The sequence below is a fragment of the Anser brachyrhynchus genome (assembly GCF_964034855.1).
Source record: "Anser brachyrhynchus genome assembly, chromosome: 25".
Classification (NCBI taxonomy): domain Eukaryota; kingdom Metazoa; phylum Chordata; class Aves; order Anseriformes; family Anatidae; genus Anser; species Anser brachyrhynchus.
The window spans coordinates 401,210-427,914 of record NC_137718.1 but is presented as its reverse complement, the minus strand read 5'-3'; the positions used below and the strand labels follow the sequence as shown (position 1 = coordinate 427,914).

Here is a 26,705-nt window from a genome sequence, read left to right as displayed (position 1 = left end):
AACGCATTACATTTCAACTAAATGCTGCTGGTTTTCATTCTAAAAGTGAAGTATGTATGTGGGCTCTTATGAGTATGATGGCCTGTACAAGTGCAAGTAGTCAGTGGCTACTTTATTCCTGATCTGATTCTGTTTGTCTACGTATAATACTGCAGCTAGTCTGTGTTTGTTTTTTTTTTTTTTTTTTGGGGGGGGGGGGGGGGTTGTTTGTTTGTTTTTGTTTGTTTGTTTTTGGTGTGTGTGTTTTTTTGGTGTTTGTTGTTTTTTTTGTTCGTTATTTTGTTGGTTTTGTTTTTTTCCTTTTACAACAGCATTGCCATATTCCATAAACAGTAATTCCAAGTTAATTTATATGCTCTTTTTGATTAGGTTACTATGTTTTTTATCACTGTTAAATTACTGCAATATTGGATAATTACAAACCTGCCCAATTTGGTTGGCCTCCACTCCATGCTATGTAAATAAATTAATTTCCTAGTAAGGGATGGAATTTTTGGAATTATTCATTGTGGATCTATTCCTCACTGTGTTCCTCCAGTTCTGTAAGAATTTTAGCTTTTATTTGTCCTGGCCTATAATTTAATTTGGTCTGTTAAGGAAGAATTGCATTTCCATTAATTTATTTTCTTTGTGTTGTACCATCCTAAAATAAAAATATCTGCTCTGGCTCTTAAGTAATTTTTGTTTAACTTGTTTTCTTTTATAAAAAATTGAGAAGGATTTAATAATCTGCCTATTACTATGGGATTTTGTTTTGCAGCGTACTAGAAAGAAAGGATACTAAGACTGAAGATGCAGCTGTCTTTTCGGCAAATTCCTCGCCGCAGAAAAAATTGAATGTGCCACTCCAGCCTTCTGGTTCACCAGCAGAAATATCTGAACGGCCAGCTCCTCATGTGGTTTCTGAGGAAGAGATGAACCTTGTTAGGACGTGTCTACAGAGATGGAGAAATGAGATTGAACAAGATGTGCAAGGTTGGCCCTAAATGTTTGTTTTGATTTTTGTGTTGATCGCCATCCTGATTTCCTCTCTGTTGCTTCAACTGGATACGTTTTGAGCTATGCCCTATGGTGTTCCTCCTCATCTAAAAATACTCCTCCATATGTTTTGAGGTACATGGTATATCCACTGAGCTTGGACCTACCATCAAATAACCTTGTACAAGTTTCAACTCTGTTAAGTTTATTTGATCATTATTGCCTGGCTTCAAGCTTTTTGCAAGTGAAGAGGGCCAGAATAGCCTGGGTAGTCATTATTTTTTATGTATTTTTCTCATTCGTGATGTTCTTGGCAGATCTGAAGGAGTCTATTACCAGAGTTAACCTATCCATTGAGCAAATGTACTGTGACCCTCTGCTCCAACAGGTAAAACATACAGCTTTGTTAGGTAAATATTAAACTGATGATGCTAATACTGTTTTTTGTTCATCGTTGTCAGTTTAGGTTATCCACTTTGTTGTATTTTAAAAAAATCCCAGTGTTATGATGAAGAGGAGAAAGGATTTGTTTAAAAAAAAAAAAAGTAGTTTTTCCTTTAAAAGTCAGTTCTTACACAGCAGTAAATTTAATGTATGAATTGTCTTGTACAAGGCAACATCTGTGAATGTATTTTATAACTTCTTTACAGAGATCAGACCACTTTCTTTACTAGAAGTAAGTCTGAGAACTCTGTCCATTCGAACTTGCAGGTTCCCTATCATTTGCATGCAGTCTTGGTACATGAAGGGCAAGCAAATGCTGGTCACTACTGGGCCTACATATATGACCAGCCTCGAAAAAGATGGCTCAAATACAATGACATATCAGTGACAGAATCATCATGGGAAGAATTGGAGAGAGATTCATTTGGTGGCTCGAAGAATGCTAGTGCCTACTGCCTGATGTACATAAGTGATAAGGTGTCCCGCTTTGTTGCAGGTACTGGAGTTGCATATTTAGACTTTTGTGTATTGTTTTTTTATGTATTATGTTGAAACTACACAGTAGTATTTTGTTATACAGCCTTCCTTATTACATGAGTTATTGGTAACAGTTGCTTAGTCTTGCGAGTTTGTTTGCAGTGCCAATGTATAAATAGTTATGTGGATAAATTATTGTGCACGTGGCACTATACATGGCCAACAGCTGTAGAAGAACCTAATAATTTCATGCATGGTACATTTTGATGCAATAAATAGAAGCAAACAATAGAGAACTGTCATTCTGTTCATTGCTAAATATTGCTGATGAGAATCTAGAAGTTGTTCTTTGTCTTCCTGTGACAGGTCCATTTCTGTAATGAGCCCATAATTTATTTTTTTTTCCCTATTTAATGCAATTTCTGTTGTTTTTAAAAATGTTTTGCTTTTACAGTGTGTGCATAAGAAAAAAATCTTTATACCAGAGATTTCATCATTTGGTTTTGATCATTTTAAGACTTGTCAAAAGCTGGTATTTCTTGGTTTTTGTGGTATTTCAAAACTTAATGATGAAGTAGGTATAAAAGGTGCTGGTAAGTACTAGCATGAGATTCATGCTTTCAAGTCCATGTGGTTTCCAACCTCTATATGTTATGTGATATTGTAGATATGATGTGTTAAGCTTGATTGTGACTGTTCCACTATGGGCAGTTTAAATACCGTTCTCTGTACAGTGGTAGCCCTTGACTACAGATGTATTTCTGACCTACTGCATCAGCAGTTGCTGTTTCTGGAATTTTTCTGTGATAAATGCTGTTCAGAGGTAGAGAAAAAACTACTTTTTTTTCAGATAACTGTAGATTTGTCTTTATTTTTGCACTTTTTATGAATCAGATTATAAAGCTAGTAGAAAGTATGTTTTTCCATTTCCATTCCTCAGCCAATTTGATTGTGGGTATCCATAATATTCCATGTTTGTTTAGTCTCTAAAGGTGGTGTCGTGCTGCTATGTATTTCATTATATGCAATTCATGCGTTTGTTCCAGATGAAGATGATGGCTCAGATGTTGGACAGTTTCAGAAGGAGGTTGAAGCCTTGCCCCCCGAACTGAGACACTACATTCAAGAAGACAATTGGCGACTTGAGCAGGAGGCAGAGGAGTGGGAGGAAGAGCAATCTTGCAAGATTCCTCAGATGGAGCCATCAGCTGCTTCTGAATCACAGGACCTCTCTTCTGAGTCAGGACTAGGTGATACCACATCTGATTTTGTGAACTTTGTTGAAAGTAATAACAATCAGTTGGTCATAAAGACCACCGTTTTGGAGCCTTGTATAAATTTCTAGGTATCTTGAAGGAACAGTTAATGAATTAGCAAAGGCAGCTGGTTTGGGGACTATGTCCTGGCAATACAAAAAGCTATTCTACAATTTTTGTACATTTGTCCTTCCAGGCTTGTCAACAGAAATGGTGTTTTCTGTTCATTTAATCATAATGAGCTAATCTCATTGCACTTCCAGATTTTTTTTTATACAAATGTTGAGTAGAAAATATCCAAGCGCTATTCTCTTGAGTGGGAAAGTGTTACTTAACAATCCCTGACAGTGTGTGCCATACCCACTGAAAAGGTTTCATGAGGCTTCTATTCACAAGCTCGTGATGAAATACATTCACCTCTGGGATGAATGTAGCAGCTGTTTAATCATGCACAGAAGTGCTACAAAGCATTTTTAGAACAAGAGAGGCAAAGAAGACGTAAATGGAGAGCAAACATTCATTACAATATTGTGTTTTGATGGAACTGAGTAACAAGCTCACTCCAGACTTGAATAAAGTATTAAATTGGTGCCTTGTATCATGTTGTCTGGTGGTGCAGCAGATTAAGATGTTAATAAAGCCATTGTATTATGTTGGGCCATAATTCCTGAGAATGTGCGCTTTTAGTAGAGTGTTACATCTTTAGTGCTGCATAACCAAGTTTTTGACAAAATGAAGGTGGCTGATAATTTCTAATGTGAATGATTTTGGATGCCATTCACAGTTAAAGAAGTTGGTAAATGTGCCTGGTAAATTTGAAAGAGGTCTGCTTTGATCTCATGCGCTGGTTTGTACCTTTTACCCTCTGTGCATTCGAGTTTGTGTCCTGCAGTTCATGCTTGCTAATGCCACATCGCTGTCCTGACAGATCAGTCTTCAGTCTGTGAGCAGAGCGTCCGTTCTCTGTCTTCTGAGCATGCAATGATTGCAAAGGATCAGACTGCCAAGGCCATTGCAAACACAGCCAATGCCTATGAAAAGAATGGTGTTGAGGCAGCTCTCTGCGAGGTAAGGACTGAGCCCTGGCCCAGAGAGCAACCTGTTGTCTTTGTATTATTCTTCTTAATAAACATTTGCTTTTTCTGTTTCTGTGTAATTATGTAGCTGTACCACATTTAACTCAGTCCCCTCCTCTCTCCTGTATTTTGCTTTTGTTTTTCTTATTCTTTTTCTTTTTCTTCTTGGCCACAGCCAAAGGAGGTAGAACCAATGAAGGCCCACCCAGGAGAAACAACCTTTACAGTTCAGGCAGAACAACCACAAGATGCTAAAGAAACAGAGTCTGCTGCCCAAAGTAGCTCACAGGTCTCTGAAGTGGAAATCCCCAGTGTGGGGAAGATTCCTGTTAGATCTGATGCAGATGGATATAATGAGGAGGTACAGCTCCCAGTGCAGACTTTAATTAATTACTGTCCATCACTAACCTTATAACTTCATAGTCGGTTGGCTTTGAGCTTTCTAAGACCGGATATGACAGATCTCTGTCACAGAAACAGTACTGTTTTCAGAGTAAACTTTTCCCCTGCAGAAATAAAATTTGGTGGCCAGACAAAATTGTTTAGTAGCTTCTTTTCTAAATGCCATCAGAGAAGCAGCTCTGTAAGAAGCACTCAATCATTAGATCTGCTCAGTGTCCCTGTGGGTGGTCTTTCTGGCATAACTATATCAAAATTGGCCCTAGATGTATTAGTTTATTTACAATCCCCTTTACTGTCTTCAGAGTTTTGTCCCACTTATCAAAGAAATTGAGTCCTAGTAGCGTAACTTAGAGGATCCTAGCTACTGATTTTTTTGAATCTGTTTAACCTCGTTCATACATACTTGAGCAACATTCCAGAAGTTGGCTTTTTCACAAGTCCAATTGAGTTAGTTGAATATGCTTAATACATGCTTGTATGAAGTTAGCACAATGAAATGCTCTGCCACAGGCACCGCTGTCTTCTTACTTGTATTGCTTAAGAAAATTGAGTGGGACATAGCGGGGTTAGGGTTAGCATGCTTTATGTTCTCACTTGCTGAATTTATATATTCAAGCCTTGGAGCGACAAGCCTTCTGATTTAAGTGCTTAAAAAATCTGCATGTAAAGTGCATGTGATAGGTGGAGTAAGTAGTATATAAGCAAGTCACAGCTCTGGCTTATTCCGCCTGTATTCATATGATTTCCTTTAAACTTTATCTTTTGAAAGTTTTTCCTTTCTTCACCATGCCTCTTATTCTTTTCCTGTCTGTTACCGTTTTCCTTGTCGTTGTTTGTGTTTGTTTTCCCGCTTTCATGGTAGGTGATGCTGAGTCCAGCCATGCAAGGTGTCATCCTGGCTATTGCAAAAGCCCGCCAGACCTTTGATCGAGATGGGTCTGAAGCAGGGCTTGTTAAGGTATCCTATTTGTTTGCTAAATTGAGCAGTATGGAAATCAGTTTTCACAGAATGAAGAATCTGTTACATATAAAGACATATCAAGAATGTGAAAGGAAAGATTTGTGCTTTTTTTTTTTCTTCTAACTAGTGGCTTTTCTGTTTGTGCTTGCATAATGTCCTTGTTCCAAACAATTTTTACAGCTTGAAGAAACAGCAGATTTTACTTTTCTCTGTTTATACTGCTTATTCTCTGTATTCTTTGAGGTTATTGGTAATTCTCTCTGTCTGTTTAAAAAAAAAAAGACTTTCTTTGCCTTTTAAAATCTGTTGCATGTCTTTGATGCAATTGTCAGGAAATAAACCAGCACTCATGAATTTTTTTTTGGTCCTGAAAATGCATACTTATTATAACCTCTCTTGTAAAATGTCTTCAAGAAATGAATGCATGAATTAGAGGGATTTGAAAGAATGTAAACTGCTGAATGTTGAAGCTGGTGTTAGGTTTTAGAGGCAGATAGATTTAATGACAAAAGGTGGAAAGGGAGAAATCACCTGTGTTACTTATCTACAAGAATATATATCACAAGATACTCTTGCATCTTAATGCAGGTAATACAGATGCAAGAGGATTAGACTTGATTTTGACAACCCTGGCACTCGCAAGAGGCTCACCAAAACTGTTTGAGGAAGTTATGTCTCACCCTCTCTGAAAAGTGTTTAGAAGTATTTAAACACCTTTGTGCTTTAGAAAATCGCATGTCTGATGCATGTGCTTTGCCTTGGTATACAATCCCTTTTTTTTTTTCTTTAAATTGTAGCTCCAGATGCTTTTGGGCTTCTATTCACCAAAGAACATAACTAAGCAGCAGAGGCTAGTTATCTCCCATGAGAATCCCATCATTGCAGGACACATTTAAGCTCTGTATCAGCTCCTGTAGAATTCAGGCTGTCAGAAGTGTGGATGTTTCAGTACATCTGTTTCATTGGCAGGCATTCCATGAGGAATACTCCAGGCTCTATCTCCTTTCCAAAGAGACCCCTACCCCTCAGAACGATGCCCGGTTGCAACATGTGCTCGTTTACTTCCTGCAAAACAATGCTCCCCAACAGGTTGTGGAACGGACCCTTCTCGAACAGTTTGCAGATAAAAACCTCAGCTATGATGAAAGGTTTGTGCTGTGGATTCCAAGATGAAGTTTTTCTCATCTGGAAGCAGCTGGGGCCATTCTTCTGATTTTCTCATCTCTGCTTATATGGAGCAGGTCAATTAGCATTATGAAGGTAGCAAGAGCTAAGCTGAGAGAAATTGGTCCTGACGAGGTCGATATGGAGGAGTATAAGGTAAGGGACTGAAATGCCACCTTTGATCCTTCACGCTGTCAGAACTCACGCTGTCCAAAGCAGCATGTGGGAAACTGAGGATGTGGTACAGAACAGTGTAAGCACATAGAGCAGTAGCTGGCATGCCTGTAAGTAACAGCCCTGAATGGTTTCATCTGAAGTTTGTATCTTCAGAAGGTATGAGGGAGAATGAATACACTGGAAATTTCCTGAGCTTTAAGGAATGTTTATGCAGTTGACTAAATCATTTTGTTGAATGTATGGCTTTTAAGAGAATGTTAATCTCTTTGAAGGGTAAAATCTGCTATACTTTTGAGTTGTGAAGGAATGTAAAACTTGGGTGTGCATGTTACAGGTGGAGCTGATACTCTGCTTTCTTGCTCTTACTCAACAGAGATGGCACGAAGACTACAGCCTTTTTCGCAAGGTATCTGTTTACCTGCTTACAGGGTTGGAGCTGTATCAGAACAGAAAGTAAGTTTACTTTAATTGTGTGTTTGAATATACTTTCTTTCTGACTTGCTAGTAGCCCTTTCTTGAATGCAGAGCCAATCTTGGTTATCAATTTAAATATGATGCTGAGGTATTATCTAGGTTCTGTAGTGTCCTCTGATCTTTCTCTCAGTGGAGCTGTATGTTCTTATTTCCAGAGATGTGTTTGCAGAAATGATTGCCATCACTTTTTCTGCCCTTTGGACTCCTGTACTAAAATTTAAGTGTCTTGAACTGGCATTATACTTGGTTTAAACACATTTTGGAGTTCTTTAGACTCTTGAGATTTTTTAAAGGGCCTCCTTTTTCTCCCTAATGTTTTAGTTGCATAATTATCACAGTATGGAGAAAGACTGCTGTTTTATGAAAGGTTTGTATTTTGAAAAGCGATTTTTCCAATCCAGGAAAAAAAATTAATAGCTTCTAGAATTATTCATGGATGGAAACAGATTTCTGAGGTGGCTGGCAGTGATGAGCTGCCAAGTTCAGGTGGGCAAACGAACAAGAGGCCAGGAAAGAGTATGTTAGAGATTCTCTGAAAGTACATCTCTCTATCAGCTCTTCAAGAAGTTTGATCCAGCAGTTGTTCTGTTTTCTCAGTGGGGTTTTTATAAGGTAGAAATACATAAATGACCTGAAAATACTATCCTTTGCATTTCTTTGAGTGTTCTCCCAAAGTGCAAAGTTCCTGAAGCAGTGCAGAAAATGTTGGCATTCGTGGTCTCGCCAAGTTATACACAAACTTTAAAGGGCTATTCATAAGGTACTCATTTGGCACGCAGGGCAAAAAGGAACATTACTTAATTTGACACAGAGCATCTGTTTGTTTATGCTTTGGCAAGGAAACTTTAGTTTTTCTGTTGGGTCTGATGTTAGTTACTGTTGAGGCTAAATGGAAAATATTTCCCAAGTTGACATGATTGACCACACTGTAGCTTGTGACAGCGACAGACGTTGTGGGCTGGACAGCTGACACTCTTCTCCTAGGTACCAGGAGTCCCTGACCTACCTGGTCTATGCCTACCAAAGTAACACCACTCTGCTGATGAAAGGAACCAACAGAGGAGTGAATGAATCGCTGATTGCCTTGTACAGAAGAAAGTGTCTCTTGGTGCGTAATGAAGTGCGCTCAACTCATTTGGGGAGGGTTGTGGAATGGTACAAGCAGCCTGGTTAACATCAGCTCTTCTTGTTCTGTGATGCAGTTCACTTACTGCTCAGTACACATTGCCCAAAGAATCAGATTGGACCATATCCCCTTCTAGGAGCACATTTCATTAACATGCTGCTTTTTCTAGGGAATGTTCCAGTACTGCTGAACTTACTATTGGGTTTTAAGTCAGTGCTTTTCAAAACAGCAGTAGTTGTATTTGGTTTTGTCCATTAGCTTCCTTCCCCCACACTATTTCTGATGCTGATGGCTTCCTCTCTCTGAACAAAAGGTGATGCCCTTTTCAGTGAGAAGAAAAAAAGCAGTATAAAAATTAGATTTGTTGTTAGTTTGTGCTCTGTGGTTTCCAAGACCAGTGTGACTCTCCGTCTTACACCTGTTACCGTGGCTTCTGCCCCTTATTGAGTACCATCAGTAGCATGGAAATCTAGAATAATTCAAGAAAGAAGGTTTGATGTGATTTTTGAGGAATCTTGTTAAAGGTTTAAAATCAGAATTGTAAATAAGCTATATTTATGCTATATGCCTATATAACAAATTGCATGTATGTATATAAACACATACATTTTTTGTTTTCTGTAGTGTGATTCCTTTGATTAAAGGTTGCTGTTCCATCAGAACCTAACACCTGGTTCTGTTAGTCTCTGTGTTTCTGCACAGCTGTCCAGTGAAAGGGACTGAGCTGTGTGCCTTTCCTAACAGCATGTTGATTATCTTAAGTCTATGCTTGCTTTTTAAAAGTCTTTTTCTGATTCTCCCTCCTCTCCTAGAAGTTGAATGAGGTGGCAGCATCTCTGTTTGTAAGTTGTGAAGAAGCTCGTGTGGCAGAGGGCATTAGTATCCTGAACGAGCTGATCATCCCCTGCATGCACCTCATGAGCACCTGTGACATCTGCCAAGAAGATCTGGATGCCATTGAGGTCATGAGAAACCGCTGGTGCTCCTATTTGGGACAAGAAGACATGGACGGTAGGGAATGACTGCCCGCATTACCTTTTTCACACTGTTTGTGGTCAGGGCAGTGTCTAGGTCTTAATTAGAAAGGAATAGAAGGGCCATTTAAAACAGCATTAGCATTGTAGCAAGTTTGGGTATTTCTGATGGAGGTTGTGAGAGGATAAATGTATTTGTATCATCAATTGAATTATGCTATAGAAGAATTTAATCTTTATTTTTTCACTAAAGCTGCAGAAAAAGGATTCCTGTTCATTTAAGTGTGAAAAACTAATCTGAAAATAATGATTTAGCGTTGTCTAGATGGGTTTTGGTTTTGTTTCCTCTTACTGAATTGAGGGTTTTCTACAGATAGCATGTGAATGCTTCAGGCTTAATTGCCCAGGCTGTATGGGGAGCAAATACAGAGGAACTTTTCACTACGAAGAGAGGATTGTTGTGTTGCAGCTGAATTTTGGTCCTGGATGGCTGTCCCTGTACTGTGTTTTCTCCTGCAGTCTGAAGTTAGGCTTCTGTGGCCCCCCCATGTTATTTTTCTTAAGGGATGTTGGTTTCAACCCCCTTTATCTATATATGAAGGTTTGGGAAGTCACTGGAGGTTTTTTTCTATCGTTAGGAAAGGGTAAATTTGCCATAGGAAAATAAGGCAAAGACACGCAGATTTATTCTCAAAATACTGTTGTAAAGAATAAATTTGTATCAATGTGTGATAATAGGCAAGTTTCCCATTCTTGGGCTTGTCGTAACAGCTTTTACTTAAACAAAAGGTTGCGAAGAAACAAAAGTAGGCTGCTTGCACCTCTCGCCTGGATCATGTGAGGTAGTTGAAATGTCACCACTGTCCTGATGGTTTTCATCATCTGAAAGAGCCTGTCCTTTAATACGCAGTCTGATGCTGGTGTCCGTGTGGTCAGCTCATTCATATGGTCAGTCATTTACCGTGAGCTGAAAAATGTCTTTTCTGTGGGTTGTCCTGTGAAGCTCTGAGACGGTAAAAGCTGTAAAATGCTCTGGTTCATTCCAGTATAAAGCCAATGTTTGAGAGTCGCCTTGAAACATGTAGTTATTTCTGACTTATCAGCAAGTACAGCATCTTGAACTGAGAAAACCTGATACCCTGGTAGCATCTGGTACTGCCCCAAGACAGCCAGGTGTCAGTGGAGCTTTCCTCTTTATGGAGCCCAGCGTAGAGTCCATACAAAGAGACAGGACTTAGGTGCTGAGTGAGATCCAGGCTAGCATCTGGTGCAATGACCCTAGTGCGTCAGCAGATGCTGCTCATCCCTGTGTGCAAGGTGTGGGCATTTCTCAGGTTTGGATGATCGTTCTCAGAAAGGCATCATAGTTTCTTAGCTTGGAGCCCTCAAACCCTCTGCTGTCTGGTCTTTTACTGTTTCAGTCCCATTGACTGGTTCATCCTCTTCCCCCTTGACAGCAAACCTGCAGATGAAGCTGGGCGAGTTGCTTCCCAGGCTGCTCGACTGCTCTGCGGAGGTCATTGTGCTGAAAGAGCCTCCGAAGATCCGGCCCAACTCCCCGTACGACCTCTGCAGCCGCTTTGCAGCCGTGATGGAGTCCATTCATGGTGCCTCAACTGTGACTGTAAAATAGATGGCAGACTTTCCACCCTGATATGGTGTACTATAAACCACCCACCTTCACAGTGTCCTCTCGTCAGGCAGTATTTAAAAGGGAGAGGGAAGAGAATAGGTGATTCATATTCAGACCTGTGTTCTTTGTAAATATGAATGAATAAAAAGCAGTATTGCACTTTTGAGATAATATGTTAAGTAAGAATGCAAAGGACATGAACCACTGTTACTAATATGATCCAACAGGTACCTGACAATTCCATCTGCTTTATATTCCCAAGACCAAATGAGGAGTTGTTTGTTTTGTTTTGGCAACTCTCTACACTGTCCAGCAGGCACATATCACTGGGATTGTGACAACAGCAGAGGAAGAGATTGGCTCATCTAGTGAGCAAAACTATTAGCTCTCAATCTGTCAGACACATTTACATCTTCCTAAATTATTAGCTGCAAGACATTATATGTTCAGATCTTGCCAAGCTTCTGCTAGCAGAAGTCTGAATTGTGTGATTAGGAAGCTGAGAGGAACAATGGCACTCACTCTCTATCATGTGGTCAGTCATGCATGCAACTGCATATTTTAGTTAAGTCAAACAGGCATTTGCCTTTTGTATTTTAACTGGCAAAAGAAAATATGCAGGATTCTTCCTCTGAGAAAGTCAAAAGCAAATAACATCAGTGACAAGAGAAAGGACAGAACTGTAAAGATTGCCTCCACCACACTTGTGCTACAGTGATAGCTGACTGGTTAAAGGACATAAAACCCCTGAAGCGTATTCCCCTCTTGGATTGGAAAGTGAACTTCCTTCTCACCTCTGGTGGATTTTCAGTGCTGGATTAGTGATGATAACTGTAAAGGTTAGAATCAGCTCACTTTTTATTTTTTTAAATTTTTTTAATTAACTTTCCTTAAAAAAAGAAAAGCAAGCCCATTTGGATTTCCTTTCATGAGCAGCCTGTAATTGTGTTTGGACTCTGGCAATTGTTTAAACCAAACGTTCTAAGTAAGAGGAGAGGGTAAGCCTGTTTGTTAGGACTATGCAGGTTTTCTAAAAGTGCAATAAAAGCATTTGTTCTATGTTAGAATGAAAAAGCTTTCTCTGTGTGGGTTTTTTTTTCAGTGTTTTTTCTTCTTCTGTTGTTATGCCTTATGGTTCCTCTTGGCTTCAGTAGGAAGAAAGGGAAGCAGAAGAAAAAAGAAATCCATTGGCAAAGTAATGTGGAAATGTGTGTAGCTTAATGAAGCTCCAGAGGTGCCAGAATGACGTGAGTACTTGCTGTATCTCATCTTAGATCTCCTGTGAAGGCAGCAGACTGCCTGGTAGCTCAGACTTCTGCTGCCAGGACAGCACTGGGGGACTTCTGTACATTTCAACAGAAAAATAGATGAGTTTACTTAGACTATGACCACAGAGTTACATTTGATCCTCAGACTTGATGGCTTCAGCTCATCACCGACCAGCATCCAAGAGAGCTGTCTCTTAAGATAGAAATTTCATTAAAGTCTGCAACAGTGGCTTAACATCTTTGTAACTTGTAGAGTAGACAGGTCGTGTTATAACCCAAGGTTAAATATGGCTTCCAGCATGTGTCTGTGGCTTGTCTGCTTTGTGGCTGATGGTTTTGTTAGCTAACACACGCTGTAATGTGAACACAAGTTGTAATTCAACCGAGTGAGCCTCCTGTGTGCTGGTGCCTGTCTTAAGCCTCCTTTAGTTAAATAAGGGTGGGACATGCTGAGCTGCACTTTGAGTTACTTTGCTATCTCATTTTCTGTCTAGCTGTTCTCTATTTCTGCTTGAGATTAAGTGGTGTAACCAAGGGTTCACATTCTGCGATGCTGTAAATGGGCTGAAGGACATGCGTCTTGGATCCCTGCTCTGTCTGGAGATAACAGCCTGTCTGTGGGGCACATCCAGAGGCATGGGGCAGGTGTGCAGGGGCACAAGCTGGGGTCCCTCCCAAGCAGGACGTGGTTCCGGGGGGGTGTCTGGCAGCTGGGAGAGCAGGGCTTTCTCAAAAAACAGGTGGGAGTTAATGAAGCTCCAGGGAGTTGCATCTCCCCTCCTTTATTTTATTTTCCTGCAAAATGGTGCTGGGAAAATGCCCATGTTTGTTATCAGTGCCTAGTGGTTTCTCTTGAAGTCTCATTTTTCAGAGCTGAAAATCTGTTTTGAGTCCTTTTCCACTGCAACCCATCCTGCATTAACGTGTGTTTTTTTGTGCAAGAGGGAATCTGCCATTCCGAAGCAAGCAGCAGTAACAATTCATTCATACTGAATTAATAAAGAAGAGGAAAAAATCCGTGTTTTCCTGCAGTCAAGATCTGAGTATTTTCTGTATTAATTGGGGAATTTAAACATTTAATTGCATATTGAGCTGATATCATGATTCTACATTATAATGGAGTCCTTACCTGTTTCTGCTGTTATTGCTCTGAAAAAAATGCAGATTCTTTTCAGCAGCTTAGGAAGAGGAGAGAAAAATGCCCCGGGGTGTTTTTTTTCTGACAAATTAAAGACAGATTTTTTGTAGGACTTCTTCCTATTACAAAATGTGTTGTAATTAGCAGAGCTATGTTTGAATGAAATTGTCACCAAGGTCCCACTTCTCTGTCAGTTTGTGTTTCCGTGTTATTTAGGAATAACATGGCTGGGATTTGGTTTATATTGTCTTCTCCCAGTTATTTTAGAATAAAAGGAAAACACTTATCTGTAGAAACTCCAGCTATCTGTCTGCAAAAAGTGTGCCAAGGCTGTTAAAATCAATGAGCTGTCGTAGAGGAAGAGCTGCTGCTTTTTCAGCCTTGTGTTCCACATTGTTGAGATGGAGATGACATTGTGGAACAATGAGGCCTTCGCTTTATTTCTTAGTATACTCATGTTCTGGGGTTCGACTGTAACATGTGAAAAGCATTCAGCATTCTAAACAGAGAGCCTGGGGTCTTGACACCACATACTCAATAACTGCATTCACTCTGCACAAAGAGTAAGTGACTCATAATTTCAAGATAACTTTTGCAATGCTGTTGCGTCATTCCAAGGCATTCTGACTTCCAGACAACCAGGATGTGGTCTGGGAGAGAAATCTTGAATTAGGAGATTCCAGCTATTCATACACTCAGGAGGCAGTAGATTTTATTCTGTCATGTTGCTACAAAAATTAAAAAATATCCCAATGGATATCTGGATAACCTGCTTCAAAAAACTGCTGATGACTTCTCAGGAGAGCAGTCCAGTGCCCATTAAGTTCTGATAGTTTGGATCGTGCTTGCAGGGAAGAGTGTCCTGAAGCTAGAAGAAACCCTTTGCTCAGTGTCTTGTCGTCATCTTTCTCCCTCCCCCATGTTTTCATTTCCCAAGGGAGTAGGTGACGAGTTATAGCCAAAATAGAGTTTCTTTACTTTGTGGGTTTGTCAGACCTTTAGAGGGCAGCTAACAGTTTGTGTAACTCTTTGAAAAGCACGTTTCTCAGCCAAGAATGCTACCCTTCTGGCCCCTCTGTTGTGCCGTGCTTGATCTTCATTACGGAGGACGTGGCATGAACAGAAGTGCTGGGTCCCTCCTCTCCCCGCACAGCTGCATGCGACCACAGCCTGTGGAGCGGCTGCGGTGCTGTGGGAAGGGATGCCTCAGCACACCAGATCAATAGCAGCAAGCCCGGCTTTTCGCACAAATAATGGAAAATTGAAGACCACAGAACTAGTCCAAAGGGAAAGTACTTCAAAAGCCCTTGGATGTTCTTTGCAAATTGTGGGGTGTTTTTATGTTGTTGTTCTTCAGCATAATTTCCAGGATTTGACAATGTATTTAAAGCTGAATCTAAAGCCCATCAGCACAAACGGTGTAGAGAGATGGGTGAAGATCTGGGAGCTGGAAGCACACCCCACATCCCTGAGGGGGTTAGGGGAGGCTCCTCCTCGCGCACACAGTGGGCACCAGCTGTGGCAGGGGTACGTCCAGGACAGCTGCGCTGGTCAGGAAGCTCAGACTTCTTGAAATACCTTCTTTGGCCTGGCTGTAATTTTCTGCCTTGACCTAAGTCCAGGTAGTGTGAAAAACGTCTAGGAATAGTCTGTTTTCTTTCTCTCTCCCCATGTGCTACTTCTTTTACTCTTAGAGCAAAGTGCAAATTTCAAAACAGGACTTTTGAAGAAAAGCGAACTTTGATTCCCAGCAGAATGCTGCTTTTGGTTGGGGGCTTCCTTTATTTTTGACCGTGCAGCCATGGCTTCTAGTGTAAACAGATTAAAACAGCGGTAAACTCGGTTTTTAAATAGCACTGTAACAGTGGGTTTCCTGCTGTCAAGATTCTTGGTGTTAATTCAGTGTTATGTATGGTATTGCCAGTAGCGTAGAGGCATAAAGGAAGCTTTATTTTTATAGCTGAGTCAAGAAAACATGGAAGAGATCTTTAAAGAGACCCACAAAAAATAGGTGCGCGCGCTCTCTCTCTCTCTCTCATTTTTGCTTTTTATGCCCAGGTAAACAATTCTGTTATAGAATTCCCTAAATGAAGGTCTGTGGCACATTTATAACTTCATCATCTCAGTGGTTGAGAAAATCAAGCTAGTGACCAGGATAGTGCCACTGGCTTTCTGCCTTTGGAGCACAGTTTTTTGTATCAGCACATGTTTTTGTTTTCCTTCTCTCCTTTTTTTTTTTTCCTAAGCTTTTTCTAGATGAACAAAATATTCAGACTGCAGCCTTGTTCCTTAAAGATCAGACCCTTCATTCCCAGTCTTCCCAATGCATTGTGTAAGATGCAGTTATATTTTAAGAGCACAGAAACATGCTGGTGATGACTGAAATAATTTATTTTGAATACATCAAAATGAAATGGACATTCACAGAATGAGCTTTTCAGCCTGGACATAGGTGTTACAATGATTACATTTCTGACTACTGGAGATTTCCAGGGAATGCTAGCAATAGCGTAATCACTGAGTATACTGCAAATGTAACCATGAACATGAAGTGCTCTTTACTGCTCTGTTTGCCTTCTTGGCTTACAGTACTAGGTTTAGTTTGCAAGTGCTGCAGAAAAAGCTTTTGCTCTTTTGAAAAAAAGGAGAAAAAAGTGAAGCAGACAGACACAGATGGGAAGGAAAAAAGGCTGCAACACTGTCTTAGGAATTAGCAAATCATCCTGTAAAATGCAAGAACATTCTGAAATTTGAACAGCCAGGAGCTGCACAGGACACAGTGCTGCAAGTCTTAGATTACCAGGTCTGCAGTTTTGGGGTGTGAGCGGTGACTCCACGGTGATATCCCAGCTGGACCTTCCATCACTGGACGCTGCAGGCAGACTGCTGAAGGCACGTCTGGCGTTTCAGTCCTGTTTAAGCAGGTGGTGTAGATAAGCAGCAACCCACCTGCTGCAAGGAAGAATCCAGCAAACCACCCCAGGAACATTGCCTCCCCAAATTCCCAGCGCGGGACAATGTTGGGAATGGTTTCATCCCAAAACTCAAGGACCGTGTTATAGGCAACCCAGGAGACTGGCGCCAAGGTCATGATCCCTGACGTGCCGAAAGCCGCTCCTCCAGCAAGCAGGAGCCATTTCTTTAGATCAGGTTTTTCTTCACATATTTTCCAGCAGTCCGAGCCCAAACTGGCGAGGAGGAATCCGAGAAGCCCCAGCCCATTGGAGAGGCACATCAGGATTCGGGACACACGCAGCTCCAGCGGCAGAGCGAGGAAGGAGTCGTGGGCTTTGCACTCCGTCGCTCCCTCCTCCTGGACTATGCAGACCTGCCAGAGCCCCATGGTCCAGATCTCCAGTTCATTTAAGTCCAAGTTGAGGTTCTTCCAGAGTGGCACGAAAGTGGTGACACAGGACGAGACCCACCCGAAGAGCGCGAGAAACATTGCACCCAGTTGGACCTTTGTGTTGCAGCTCCAAGCCATGCTAACGCTGCGTCTGTAAGCTGTGCGCCGGCTCCACTGGTGAGGCTGAGATAAGCTTAGGTGAGCAGAAGCTTTTGGTATTAACACTTTTGGAGCTGTGCATTTATGGTGTGGATTTCCATGAATGCACCGTTTCCATTGACAGCCACAGACAGAGTGCTGCTATTTGCTTCTGGTGTTCAGCGGAGTCACATAGGGGGAAATTCAAGCTTATACCTCTAATTCCTGGGTGTGGCCACAATCATTTTTTTGTGTCTTGTTGGTTTTGTTGCGTTAAAAGAAGGCACTGCTGGCTAGGCAGGAAAAACTGGGTACAACAGGGAGCAAAGCTGTTCTGGAAAGCCAAGCATCGACCCCATGCTCCTTTCCCTCTCCTCCCACTTCCCCTCACCACTGTGCATGCAGCACTTGGTGCTTGTGCAGCCGCGCTCCCTGCATGTTCTGATGTCCTGTCCCTGCACCGCTGGTGTCAGGCCAGGGGTGGATGCTCTGGGCTGGCAGTTTCTTCGGAGAGGACATCCCCAGGTGTCCCCAGGGACGGTGGTTTGTATCTCTGCGTGTAGACAGTATTGCTTCAGGGCAAACCTGGCTCACAAGCTGCAGTGGTCCTGCCTTGCCATGCTGTCCATACACAGGAGGGTTAAGTGAAAGCATGCAAATCCTCTGAGCCTCAGGAACCCTGAAGTGAGAGTCTTGGCAGAGAGCAGCTCCCAGCAAGCAGCAGCTCCTGCCCTGGCTGGGAGGGGAGAGGAGCTGCCGGCTGCTGCAGGGGACAGGGTGCCTGGAGGAGAGCACCTCTCCCCTCCTGGCAACTGCGGCATAGAGCTTTCTCAGGAAGATTTGTGTCATCAACCCTCATGCTGTCCTTAAATAAATACCCAGGGAGGTCTTGAGAGCTGCCCGGGAGCTCAGTGGAGGACTGGGGCTTCCACGGAGGCCGCAGCTCTGCCGGAGGAGCAGGGGACGCTGCTGCCTGTTTGCTCAGCGCACAGGTGGAAGGCTCCCAACTGGGAAGGACTTTCACAGCGAGCAAGGTAATGATGGCATTGGTTTGGCTTGAGCGTGTTTTCTTTGAATAGTGGCTTTACAAACAGGCAGCAACAAAGCCTTATGAACTGCTGGGGGAAGAGGCAGCTCTGCCCTGAGTGCGGCCACCCTGCACTGATGGGAGCGATCGGGGAGCCGGGCTGAGCAGCCCCCCATCACGCAGACGCTGTGGGACCCACGCATCACAGCGTGAGGTGAGCACGGTGATGTCCTGACTCCTCCTGCTTCACTGTTCTGCGGGACGTTCTCCCTTCTGCATCATGGAGGAAAGCAAGGTGCCTGCGCTCCTACTCCACTCCTCACGGTCGAGGAGACTTTTGTAAACGTAGCGATCTTCTCTGCACTCCTCCCTCCCAGCCTGGATCTCCAGGGAGCATCTTCTCTTCGCAGCAGTGGTGCTGGGAGGGAGCCTGCCTTGTGCCCCAGGCCCCGGAGGCTGAGCTGGAAGCAGCTGCTCCTAAGAAACGTTTTTCTCCTTGCTGCAGAGCCAGGCCCCGTGGGCACTCCCGGGCCTGCTCCTTCCACAGACGCTTGCAGACGGACAGCGTGGCGCAGCCGCCCCCCCCGTGCCCTGCCGAGCGCTGTGGGCAAGGGGAGATGTCAGGAGCACTTGGCACTGCATTGCACTCAGCACCAAGGGAAACATGCTGCTGCTTGACGTGAGCATGAGGAAAGCTGCAGAGAGCAAAATGTTTCCCTTCACATTGCCTCATGGCCCAGAGGCTGCTTCAGCAGAGCCGAGCTCTGCGCGATGGCTCTCCTGCTGTGGGAGGCAGAGGTGTTGGTCCTGGAAGTCTCTGTGCTGCACCAGGACTGAACTTTACCCTCACCGTGGTGCTTCGCATCCTCAGAAAGTGCTTTGCAAACATTTGTCCTCAGAGCAGCGTTGTCGGGTCACTGGGGTTATCTGCATTTAAGTGCCAGGGGAGCTGGGACACAGAAGTAGAGCTGAGATGTCACTTTGGAAAAAGAGGACCTGCCGTGACTGAGAGAAAAGACCTTGCTGTAAAAAAGATAGGGAAAAAGTAAAAAGGAGAGACCACTTCATAAGGAAAATCCTAATTTTCCGTTGACACTTGCTTCCCATCTGTTCCTGCATGCCCAGCCCCACAAATGGGATACGAGGTCCAGCTTTTAGATTCATCTTCATTGGGAGATTAGTTGACTAATCTCTCATTCATCTGTCCTCTTTGTTACCAAGGAGGATATTAGGGGTCAAGGCTAGTAAATTACTGTTCCTTCCTCATCACAGCAGCCGTGTCGGTGCTGCTGGGGCCAGGAGCCCGGTGCTGGGCACCATGCCCGTGCAGCTAGGACACGAGGTGCTCTGGCCCTGTGACCCCAGCAGAGGCCGTGGCCACAGGACCTCCCTCCCTGCCTCTGTCCCTCCCCCTGTCCCTCCCCATGCCTCAGGCTGGCTGAGGAGGGGGCTCAGAGCCTGTGGGACTCAGCGCAGCTGGGGCTGGTGGTGCCTCCGTGCCCCACGTCTCCAGCACCAAGCCTCTGCCAATTTCCTGGAACACAACCCAAGCGAAAGAGGGGAGACCGTTTAAAAAAATAAAAGTGCAGGGTCACCAGAACCTGTTTGCTCTAGGGACGGGTAGCTTCATCTCTTGGGTACACATCCTGCTCTCCGGTGCTTGGTGCTGACTGAGGGCTGCTCTGCTGCAGCCTCCTGCCGTACCACATCCTGCACCGGGCAGTCGCCGCTGCCTTCCGCCCACCTCTCGCCCTCCTTCCTGACCGTTGCTGAAGTGCACGGGAAACTTGGGTGTCCCAAACCCCGCTGTAAGCCAGGACCTGCCTGCAGGCACTGGCTCTGGACACATCCCCGCGGTCCTGCCAGTTGCAAGCTGCCTCCAGGCAATGTCTGTGGCCGGCATTTGCCCCGGCAGCCCTGCTGCACGGGCCACCGCCAGTCACACAGGGGACAGGGGACAGGGACAGGGGACGTGCTCTGCCCCCTTCGTCCCTGCCCGTTCGGCCTGGCCGTCCCTCGCTGCCTCCCTGGGCAGGAGCTGTTGCCTGTGGGAGGTGGGGTGAGCTGAGGCCTGCAGTCACACTTAACTCCAAGGCAAGTTGTGGAGTCTTAACTGTGCTATATTGGTAACGGTGAGACGTGTGAGGCTGGGGCTGAGCAGTTATTTATAACCTCTGTGCTACCTTTGCTATTTTTAACCATCCTGCTGTAGGGAAACAACTTTAAATACACCACAGCGGCATCCTCTGTGAGGAGTGAGCCCTCCAGGCGCGTTATCCCTGTCCTGCAGTTCTCAGGGGGTCAGGAGGCGCCGGGATCCGTCTGCCTGCAGCCCCTGCTTGCGAGGCAAACTCCAGCCCCGGCTTCTGCACGGAGCCGCGGGGCCCGGCGTGCCCACGGGCCCCGGGTGCCCAGGAAGGGCTGTGCGGGGCCACGCTGAGAGCTCCGTCCCCCGGGCGTGGGGTGAGCCTCCCCAGCACCTCGCAAGGGAAGGGACCGTGGCTTCTCCCTGCCTGCAGCCCAAGGTTTCGGACCTTCCCGCCCCTGGACCTCGCTCATCACAGGCAGGTGGACAGGAGAGCAGAGGTCACGAGCGGCCGCTGGTGCTCCTGGCCTGAAACCCAGCCCTGCTCCACGCTGGGAGGCTGCGGCAGGGGGAAAGGGAAGGCCATGCCTCCGCTGCGCAGGCCAGCCCGCCAACCCCCACAGTGCATCTGCTTCTTGCCCGAGCCCTTCCGATTAAATCAACTTGAGGTATTTCTGCCCGTCACTGAGGGAGATTAATGGGTGACCTTCTTCTGGTGGAGCAGGATTGGAGGACGCTGCCGAGCTCCCCTTCCCTCCCATAAGCTCTGCTGCACAGCCGGGAGAGGATTTTCCTCCAGAACCGGTTGGAAGATGCCTGAGGGCAGACGGGACGGCACTGGGGTGGCCCAAGAGCAGCTGTAGGTGCGGGCAGAGGCTGAGGACTGCCGGCCATGCCTGCTCCTGCCCGGCGGGCGCTGTGCCTGGAGATGCGGTAGGTGTACCGGGGGCTGCAGGCGCTGCTTCCACGCAGGTCTGCATGAGCAGGGGGCTCACAGCCACTGTCCCAAGGAGGAGAGGGGAAGGGACGGGGTGGGAGTGTGATGCTGAGGGTGTCTGCAAGGCCATCCCCTCTGTTTTGGTTTGTCCTGGGCATCACCAAGTGTTTGGAAGCGGGGCATGCGTCTGTGGTGTGTGGGCTGGGGCAGCAGCCGTGGGACGGCGGCAGGAGGTGGCAGGGCAGAGACACAGCAAGAGCCAGAGCACTGCACCTGAGGACTCTGGCAGTGAGCACTTCTCAAAGCAGGTGATGCTCAAAGGATGCGCAGAACCCAGCGCTCAGGCAGGGTCCCCTGGCAGCCCAGGGCTCCTGGCCCCATGGGTCAGAGCAATCCTACCTCGCTGCCAGGCTTTCCAGGAACAGGACCTCCTGCAGCACTTCCCTCCAGGGAATAGGGCCGAGATGGCCGAGGTGACAAGGCAGGAGGGCTGAGGGGCAATAGGCACAGAGCAATGCTGCGTTAACCCCTCTCCTTCCCAGCCTTTTGTATTTGAGAGCTGCATGCGTGTCCATCCCTACCTGTGCAGCATCGGCTCTTGCTCCAGTGCTGAGCCACATCTCTGGGCATGCAAAATTCATGCCCGAGAGTCTCATGTGGTGTCTGTTACAGGAATTACATTTGGTTTGGGAAAAAATCTCTAAACATAATAAATTGGCAGGAGCATTTGCTGTAGCATATCAAGGGAAAACATCTTAAAATAAAGGAAGTTAATATTTCCAGAATTTCCTGACTTTATAAAGTGTCTTGCTACAGATCTGCTGCCACTATGCCTGTGGGAGCTGTGCTCTTCAAACATGTAGGCTTCTGCAGCTCCTGCTTTTCCTGCTGCAGAGGAAGGCAGAAAAGCAGAGGAACTGATCCCAGCCCCACACCAAGGGCACACACAGGCCAGATGTCAGCTCTCAGCTGGCCACTGCTGCCCCGAGGAAGAAAATAATTAAGACAGATGATTATTCCTGAGATAAAGCACTCACCTCAAAGCTTGTTAGACCAATTGTTGCAGCCCAGCCCAGTGGGGATGTATGCTGAATCACAATTGTTTTTCACTTTCCCTCCTCTTTATCCATTTTTGTTGTAAATATTCCTCTGCTCATAGGGCTTCTAGCTCCCCTACAGCCAGGATTCACTGAATCACAAAATGCGGTGCCGTTAAGCAGCGGGCAGTTCAGGAAAGCTCAGCGGACACGGGTGGGGAGCGGTGAAGCCGTGTGCTGTGCAGCTCACCCACCACACGTGGCTGCTCGGCAAGGACAGCCGGGATGGGGTTTCTGCACGAAGCTCACACACGGAGGCTTGGGACGGCCCGGAGTGTGTGTACAGCCTGCAGCAGGATCGCTCCATTGCAGAATTTGTTTGTTTGCAACTTCTCTACGCAGCTGCTGCAAGACCCAAGCGTCTGAGCCCCAGTCCTGCTTGACAGACGACCAGATTGCCCACGCAAGGACCAAGAAGCTGAGGCAGAGGATGCTGGATGAGGCAGCAGGGCCCCTGGCCTTTCCCCTGGGGGGAAAAGCACCTGGAGCTGAGCTGGGGCAGATTCTGCTGTGAGCACCGCGAGGCTGCAGCCTGCTGACGGGGAGGGGGCTCCATCGGTCAGGTACCCCTGCACCGCCTCCCTGCTCCTGTACCCAGCTCCTTCCCGATCCCGAGTTTTGTCGCTGAATGGCCTCGCAGCAACTTTCCAGGGCCTGGAAACACGCTGTAGGTAACCGCCAGGAAGGTGCCCGTTTCACGCAGCTGCTGGGGCTGCTCAAGTGGCCTCACAGGAAGAAGCCACCTCCATCCCCGGGTGGTGCAATGCAATTAGGGCAGGTAATTGGCTTAGCCATCTGGTGCCTCCCCCGGTCCAGCTCAGCCCCATCACCTGGCGGGGGCCCCATCAGGAGATAGTGGCTCCCAGGGCCTGGGCCCCCAGCAGCTGCCCTCAGGGTGTGCTGGGTGCTCTTCCAGCCACAGCGGGTGCCCTGAGCATAAGGCACCGCGGTGCAAGCACTCATCAGCTGTGCCACGCTGCCGGCCGTGGGACAGCCGCACGCAGAGCGGCATCCGCACTACAGCCAGGCACCTGCAGCTCAGTGGCAGCAAGACCGTGCCGAAGCCGTGGCGGAAATGCGGCTAACAGGATTACGGTCCAGGCAGGACCGGGATTAATAGGCTGCTTCCTCTGGGAGTTTCCTGGAGCTTTCTGCAGACAGGGCTCTCGCTCCAGGCCCACCGGCTGCAGCCTCCCCTCCCAGCCCTGGCGCACCCCTCTGCATCTCTCCCGCCTTTGCATCTCCCATCCCCAGCCCCACGCAGGGCTAACACCTTGCCTCCCCTTGCAGTGGCAGCTGCAGGTGAACAGGGGGAGCAGCTCTTGCTGAGCTGCTGCTCCCACGGATGCTTCCAGCTCCCACAGACCCGTGGTGGTGGGACGAGGTGCCCCGCAGCCACCACGGTGGGGGCTTGCCCACCTTGCTGGGACATTCTGTTGCTCCGGTCTCCTCCAGGATGCTGTTTGCATTTCTAAGTAGCACTTTGGGTCACACCCAATTTGACTTTCTATGAGAAACTATATAAAAATAAATGTCAACTCTCTGAGCAAGTGGGAGGTGAGCCCCAGGCAATGTGCCGGGACTCTCTAGACGTCACTAACACAAGTGAGGGAGTGAGGGATTTGGGTTTGTTTCCCATGAATGGAACTCTGTTTCAAAACCACCTCAGGCAAGCAAGGAGCTGTCATTAGTGACAGCCCCGACCCCAGCACCAAAGCAGCCTCACTGCCAGGAGCCCCAGGGCCTCAGCTGCAGGATTTGTGCCACAACACCAGCCCTGCGTGGGGCTCGGGGCTGTCCTCTCGTGGTGACCATGTGAACATCCTTCACCTGCTACAGCCCCGAGAGACTGCCGGCAGGACCCACCAGTGTTCACCCCCGACTTTGCCATCCCTGCCCAGCCTGCTGCCCGTGCATCCCGCACCCCACCTGACGCTACCCTTCTGTTCCCGCAGCGCCCTGTGCCATGGCCGCCGTGCTGACCGCCGCCAGCAGCAGCACGGAGCCACAGTGGGAGCGCGGCCTCTGCACCCGCAACGGCGTGGGTGGCAGCTGGCTGCTCCGCGAGGAGTCCCGGGGCCGGAGGAACTCCATCCCACCCGCGCAGGCGCCCACCGCCAGGCACATGCTGGCCTACCTGCCGCGGCCGCCCACCGACAGCAGCCGCTACGGCACCTTCCCCCAGAAGGTAGGGCTGCGCCCCGGGCACACCACCCGCGGGGCTCCGTGCAGGTCCCCGCTGTCCTGCGTGCGGTGTGGAGCTTCCCAGGCACATGAGGCTCAGTGATGCTCAGTGCCTGGTGCACAGAGGATGAAGAGGGCGGTTTAATGTGGACTGGCCCCTTTCCCCTTGCAGCCCGAAGGCCCAGCCACCCCTGTGTTCCTCGCAGACGACAGCCAACAGCAAGAGGCCACCAACGCTGCTGAGAAAAGAGCCCTAGTCCCAAACGATCTCCACCCGCCCTACAGCACTGTCATCCCCGGTGAGCCGGCTCTGCTTCAGAGACGAGCAGACTCAGAGGACATTGTGCCCGCCAGGTGCTGGCCCAGCACCTCCATCAGCACCGGCGACCTGCCCAAGCACCGCCGCACGTCGCGCCATGACCCACTGCCCGTGCCATGGGACGTCTCCTCCCGCTGGTACCCGCGGCACACGCGCAGCGTGCCCACCATCCCCAGCCCCGTGCAGAGCAAAACGTCCACCCGGAGCATCGTCTCCATCCCCTCCACGGAGAAGCTGCAGACCCGGCGCTGCAAGCTCATGGAGGACGAGCGGCCGCTCAGCTTGGCAAGCAAGCAGCAGAGGCAGCGCTACGTCACCAAAGTAGGCAAGTGCCAGGTGAACTTGGGCAACATCCAGGAGAAGAAGAGGTTCCTCTCAGACATTTTCACCACTATCGTGGACCTCAAGTACCGCTGGTTCCTCTTCGTTTTCATGATGTGCTATATTGTCACCTGGGTTGTCTTTGGCACCATCTATTTCTTCGACGCTTGGATAAGGGGTGACATCGACCACATCGGCGATCCAGAGTGGAAGGCATGCATCGAGAACGTGGACAATTTCATATCTGCCTTACTGTTCTCTGTGGAAAGTCAGAGGACCATTGGCTACGGCTCCAGGATCGTGACTGCCAACTGTGCCGAAGGCGTCATCCTGCTCATGGCACAGTCCATCATTGGGTCCATGATTGATGCCCTTATGGTGGGCTGCATGTTTGTCAAGATCTCCAGGCCCAAGAAGCGTGCCCAGACCTTAATCTTCAGCAAAAACTGCGTCATCTCCCACCGAGACGAGAAGCTCTGCCTGATGTTCCGCATCGGGGACCTCCGGGAGAGCCACATGGTGGACGCAAAAATAAGAGCCAAACTGATTAAATCCAGACAGACCAAAGAAGGGGAGTTCATCCCCTTGGAGCAGTCGGAGCTGAACCTGGGCTACGACACAGGGGAGGACAGGTTGTTTCTGGTGGAGCCCCAGATCATCTGCCACGTCATCAACCAGCGCAGCCCCTTCTGGGACATGTCGGCGGAGTCGCTGAGGAGGGAGCAGTTTGAGATCATCATCATCCTCGAGGGCATTGTGGAGGCCACGGGTGAGTGACAGGGGTTGGGGTGGCTCTGTCCAGCCCCGCACAAAGTGGCTGCTGTTGGGAAGCCGGCCTGGCCGCGCTGTTTGCCCGGTGCCGCAGCCGCAGGCGGAGGTCGGGGGAACCGGGTGCAAGGGGTGGGGACCGGGGGGTGGTGTGCAGGCGGCGTGGTGCGGAGCCCATCTCCGGGCACTTCTGGAGAGCCTGGGCCCTGCCTTCACACTCCGGGCTTCACCGCGAGCGCATCGCTGCGGGCACGGGCACAGGACCGTGAATCCTGTGGTGTCGCTCCGAGGGGCGCGTCCGAGCCTCCCCTGGGCCGTGCCCCGCAGGGATGACGTGCCAGGCCCGCACCTCGTACACCGAGGACGAGATCCTGTGGGGGTACCGCTTCGAGCCCTGCATGTGGCTGGAGAAGGGCGCCTTCCGCGTGGACTACAGCCGCTTCGAGCTCACCTTCGAGGTGCAGACCCCGGCGGCCAGCGCCAAGGCGATGCAGGAGATGGCGGAGCTGCAGCGCCGGGGCCGCGCCGCCACCGGCCTGGGCTGGGCCCCGCCGCCCGTCTGAGCGGCCCCGGGGGCGGCCCCGGCGGGGGGCGGCGGCGCTGCGGCCATCGGGCCCGGCACCCGCGGTAACGGCACCGGCACCGGCACCGGGGAGACCCCCGGCCCCCATCGCCGTGAGGGCACCGCGGGAGCACGGCGGGGGAGGGCGCGGGCGTCAAATAAACAAACAGACAAATAAATAAACATTGGAAAGCCCCCCCCGGTGGCTCGTGCATCAGTGTGTTCATCGCCGTATGCAAACGAGGTCATACATATTCATTACGCCCATCGGCTCGGCCACGCCCCCGCGCGTGCAGCTGCCCGCCCGCCCGCCAGGGGGCGCCGCAGCCCCGCCCGCGCCGCTCCTCGGGGGCCGCCGCGCCCCGCCCCGCC

The 26,705-nt window shown here is 48.0% G+C and overlaps 3 protein-coding genes across 11 annotated transcripts in view; 2 read left to right on the top strand and 1 right to left on the bottom strand.

The window, feature by feature from the left end:
- Positions 1-12,216, top strand: part of USP28 (ubiquitin specific peptidase 28) — a 34,270-nt gene extending 22,054 nt beyond the window's left edge. For 5 of the 9 annotated variants that reach the window (XM_080567836.1, XM_080567837.1, XM_080567835.1 and 2 more), the window contains 13 exons: positions 761-975; positions 1,296-1,366; positions 1,690-1,918; positions 2,946-3,149; positions 4,084-4,223; positions 4,407-4,592; positions 5,496-5,591; positions 6,564-6,742; positions 6,836-6,914; positions 7,309-7,388; positions 8,394-8,517; positions 9,348-9,546; positions 10,967-12,216. In XM_080567836.1, the coding sequence (XP_080423962.1) occupies positions 761-975; positions 1,296-1,366; positions 1,690-1,918; positions 2,946-3,149; positions 4,084-4,223; positions 4,407-4,592; positions 5,496-5,591; positions 6,564-6,742; positions 6,836-6,914; positions 7,309-7,388; positions 8,394-8,517; positions 9,348-9,546; positions 10,967-11,142 (1,978 nt within the window). In that variant the 3' untranslated portion in view covers positions 11,143-12,216. Of the gene's footprint in view, positions 1-760; positions 976-1,295; positions 1,367-1,689; positions 1,919-2,945; positions 3,150-4,083; positions 4,224-4,406; positions 4,593-5,495; positions 5,592-6,563; positions 6,743-6,835; positions 6,915-7,308; positions 7,389-8,341; positions 8,518-9,347; positions 9,547-10,966 lie in introns of all 9 variants that reach the window. The other 4 variants (XM_080567840.1, XM_080567841.1, XR_013942066.1 and 1 more) reach the window with 3 other exon arrangements.
- A 3,703-nt stretch (positions 12,217-15,919) lies between these two features.
- LOC308182761 (claudin-22-like) lies at positions 15,920-17,032 on the bottom strand (the record flags this gene model as incomplete). Its single annotated transcript, XM_080567867.1, has 1 exon — positions 15,920-17,032. The coding sequence occupies one exon, from the start codon at positions 17,030-17,032 to the stop codon at positions 16,340-16,342; it is 693 nt and encodes a 230-aa protein (XP_080423993.1). The 3' UTR covers positions 15,920-16,339.
- Positions 17,033-22,680: 5,648 nt separating this feature from the next.
- LOC308182753 (G protein-activated inward rectifier potassium channel 4-like) lies at positions 22,681-26,671 on the top strand. The gene is made up of 4 exons (XM_080567850.1): positions 22,681-22,742; positions 24,135-24,367; positions 24,536-25,772; positions 26,099-26,671. The coding sequence occupies exons 2-4, from the start codon at positions 24,146-24,148 to the stop codon at positions 26,332-26,334; spliced, it is 1,695 nt and encodes a 564-aa protein (XP_080423976.1). The 5' UTR covers positions 22,681-22,742; positions 24,135-24,145; the 3' UTR covers positions 26,335-26,671.
- Positions 26,672-26,705: the final 34 nt, after the last annotated feature.

Coding starts and splice junctions, on each gene's coding strand:
- LOC308182753 (XM_080567850.1), top strand. CDS start 24,146: ATGGCCGCCGTGCTGACCGCCGCCAGCAGCAGCACGGAGCCACAGTGG. Junction 24,368..24,535: donor ACGGCACCTTCCCCCAGAAG/GTAGGGCTGCGC, acceptor TTCCCCTTGCAG/CCCGAAGGCCCAGCCACCCC. Junction 25,773..26,098: donor GGGCATTGTGGAGGCCACGG/GTGAGTGACAGG, acceptor CGTGCCCCGCAG/GGATGACGTGCCAGGCCCGC.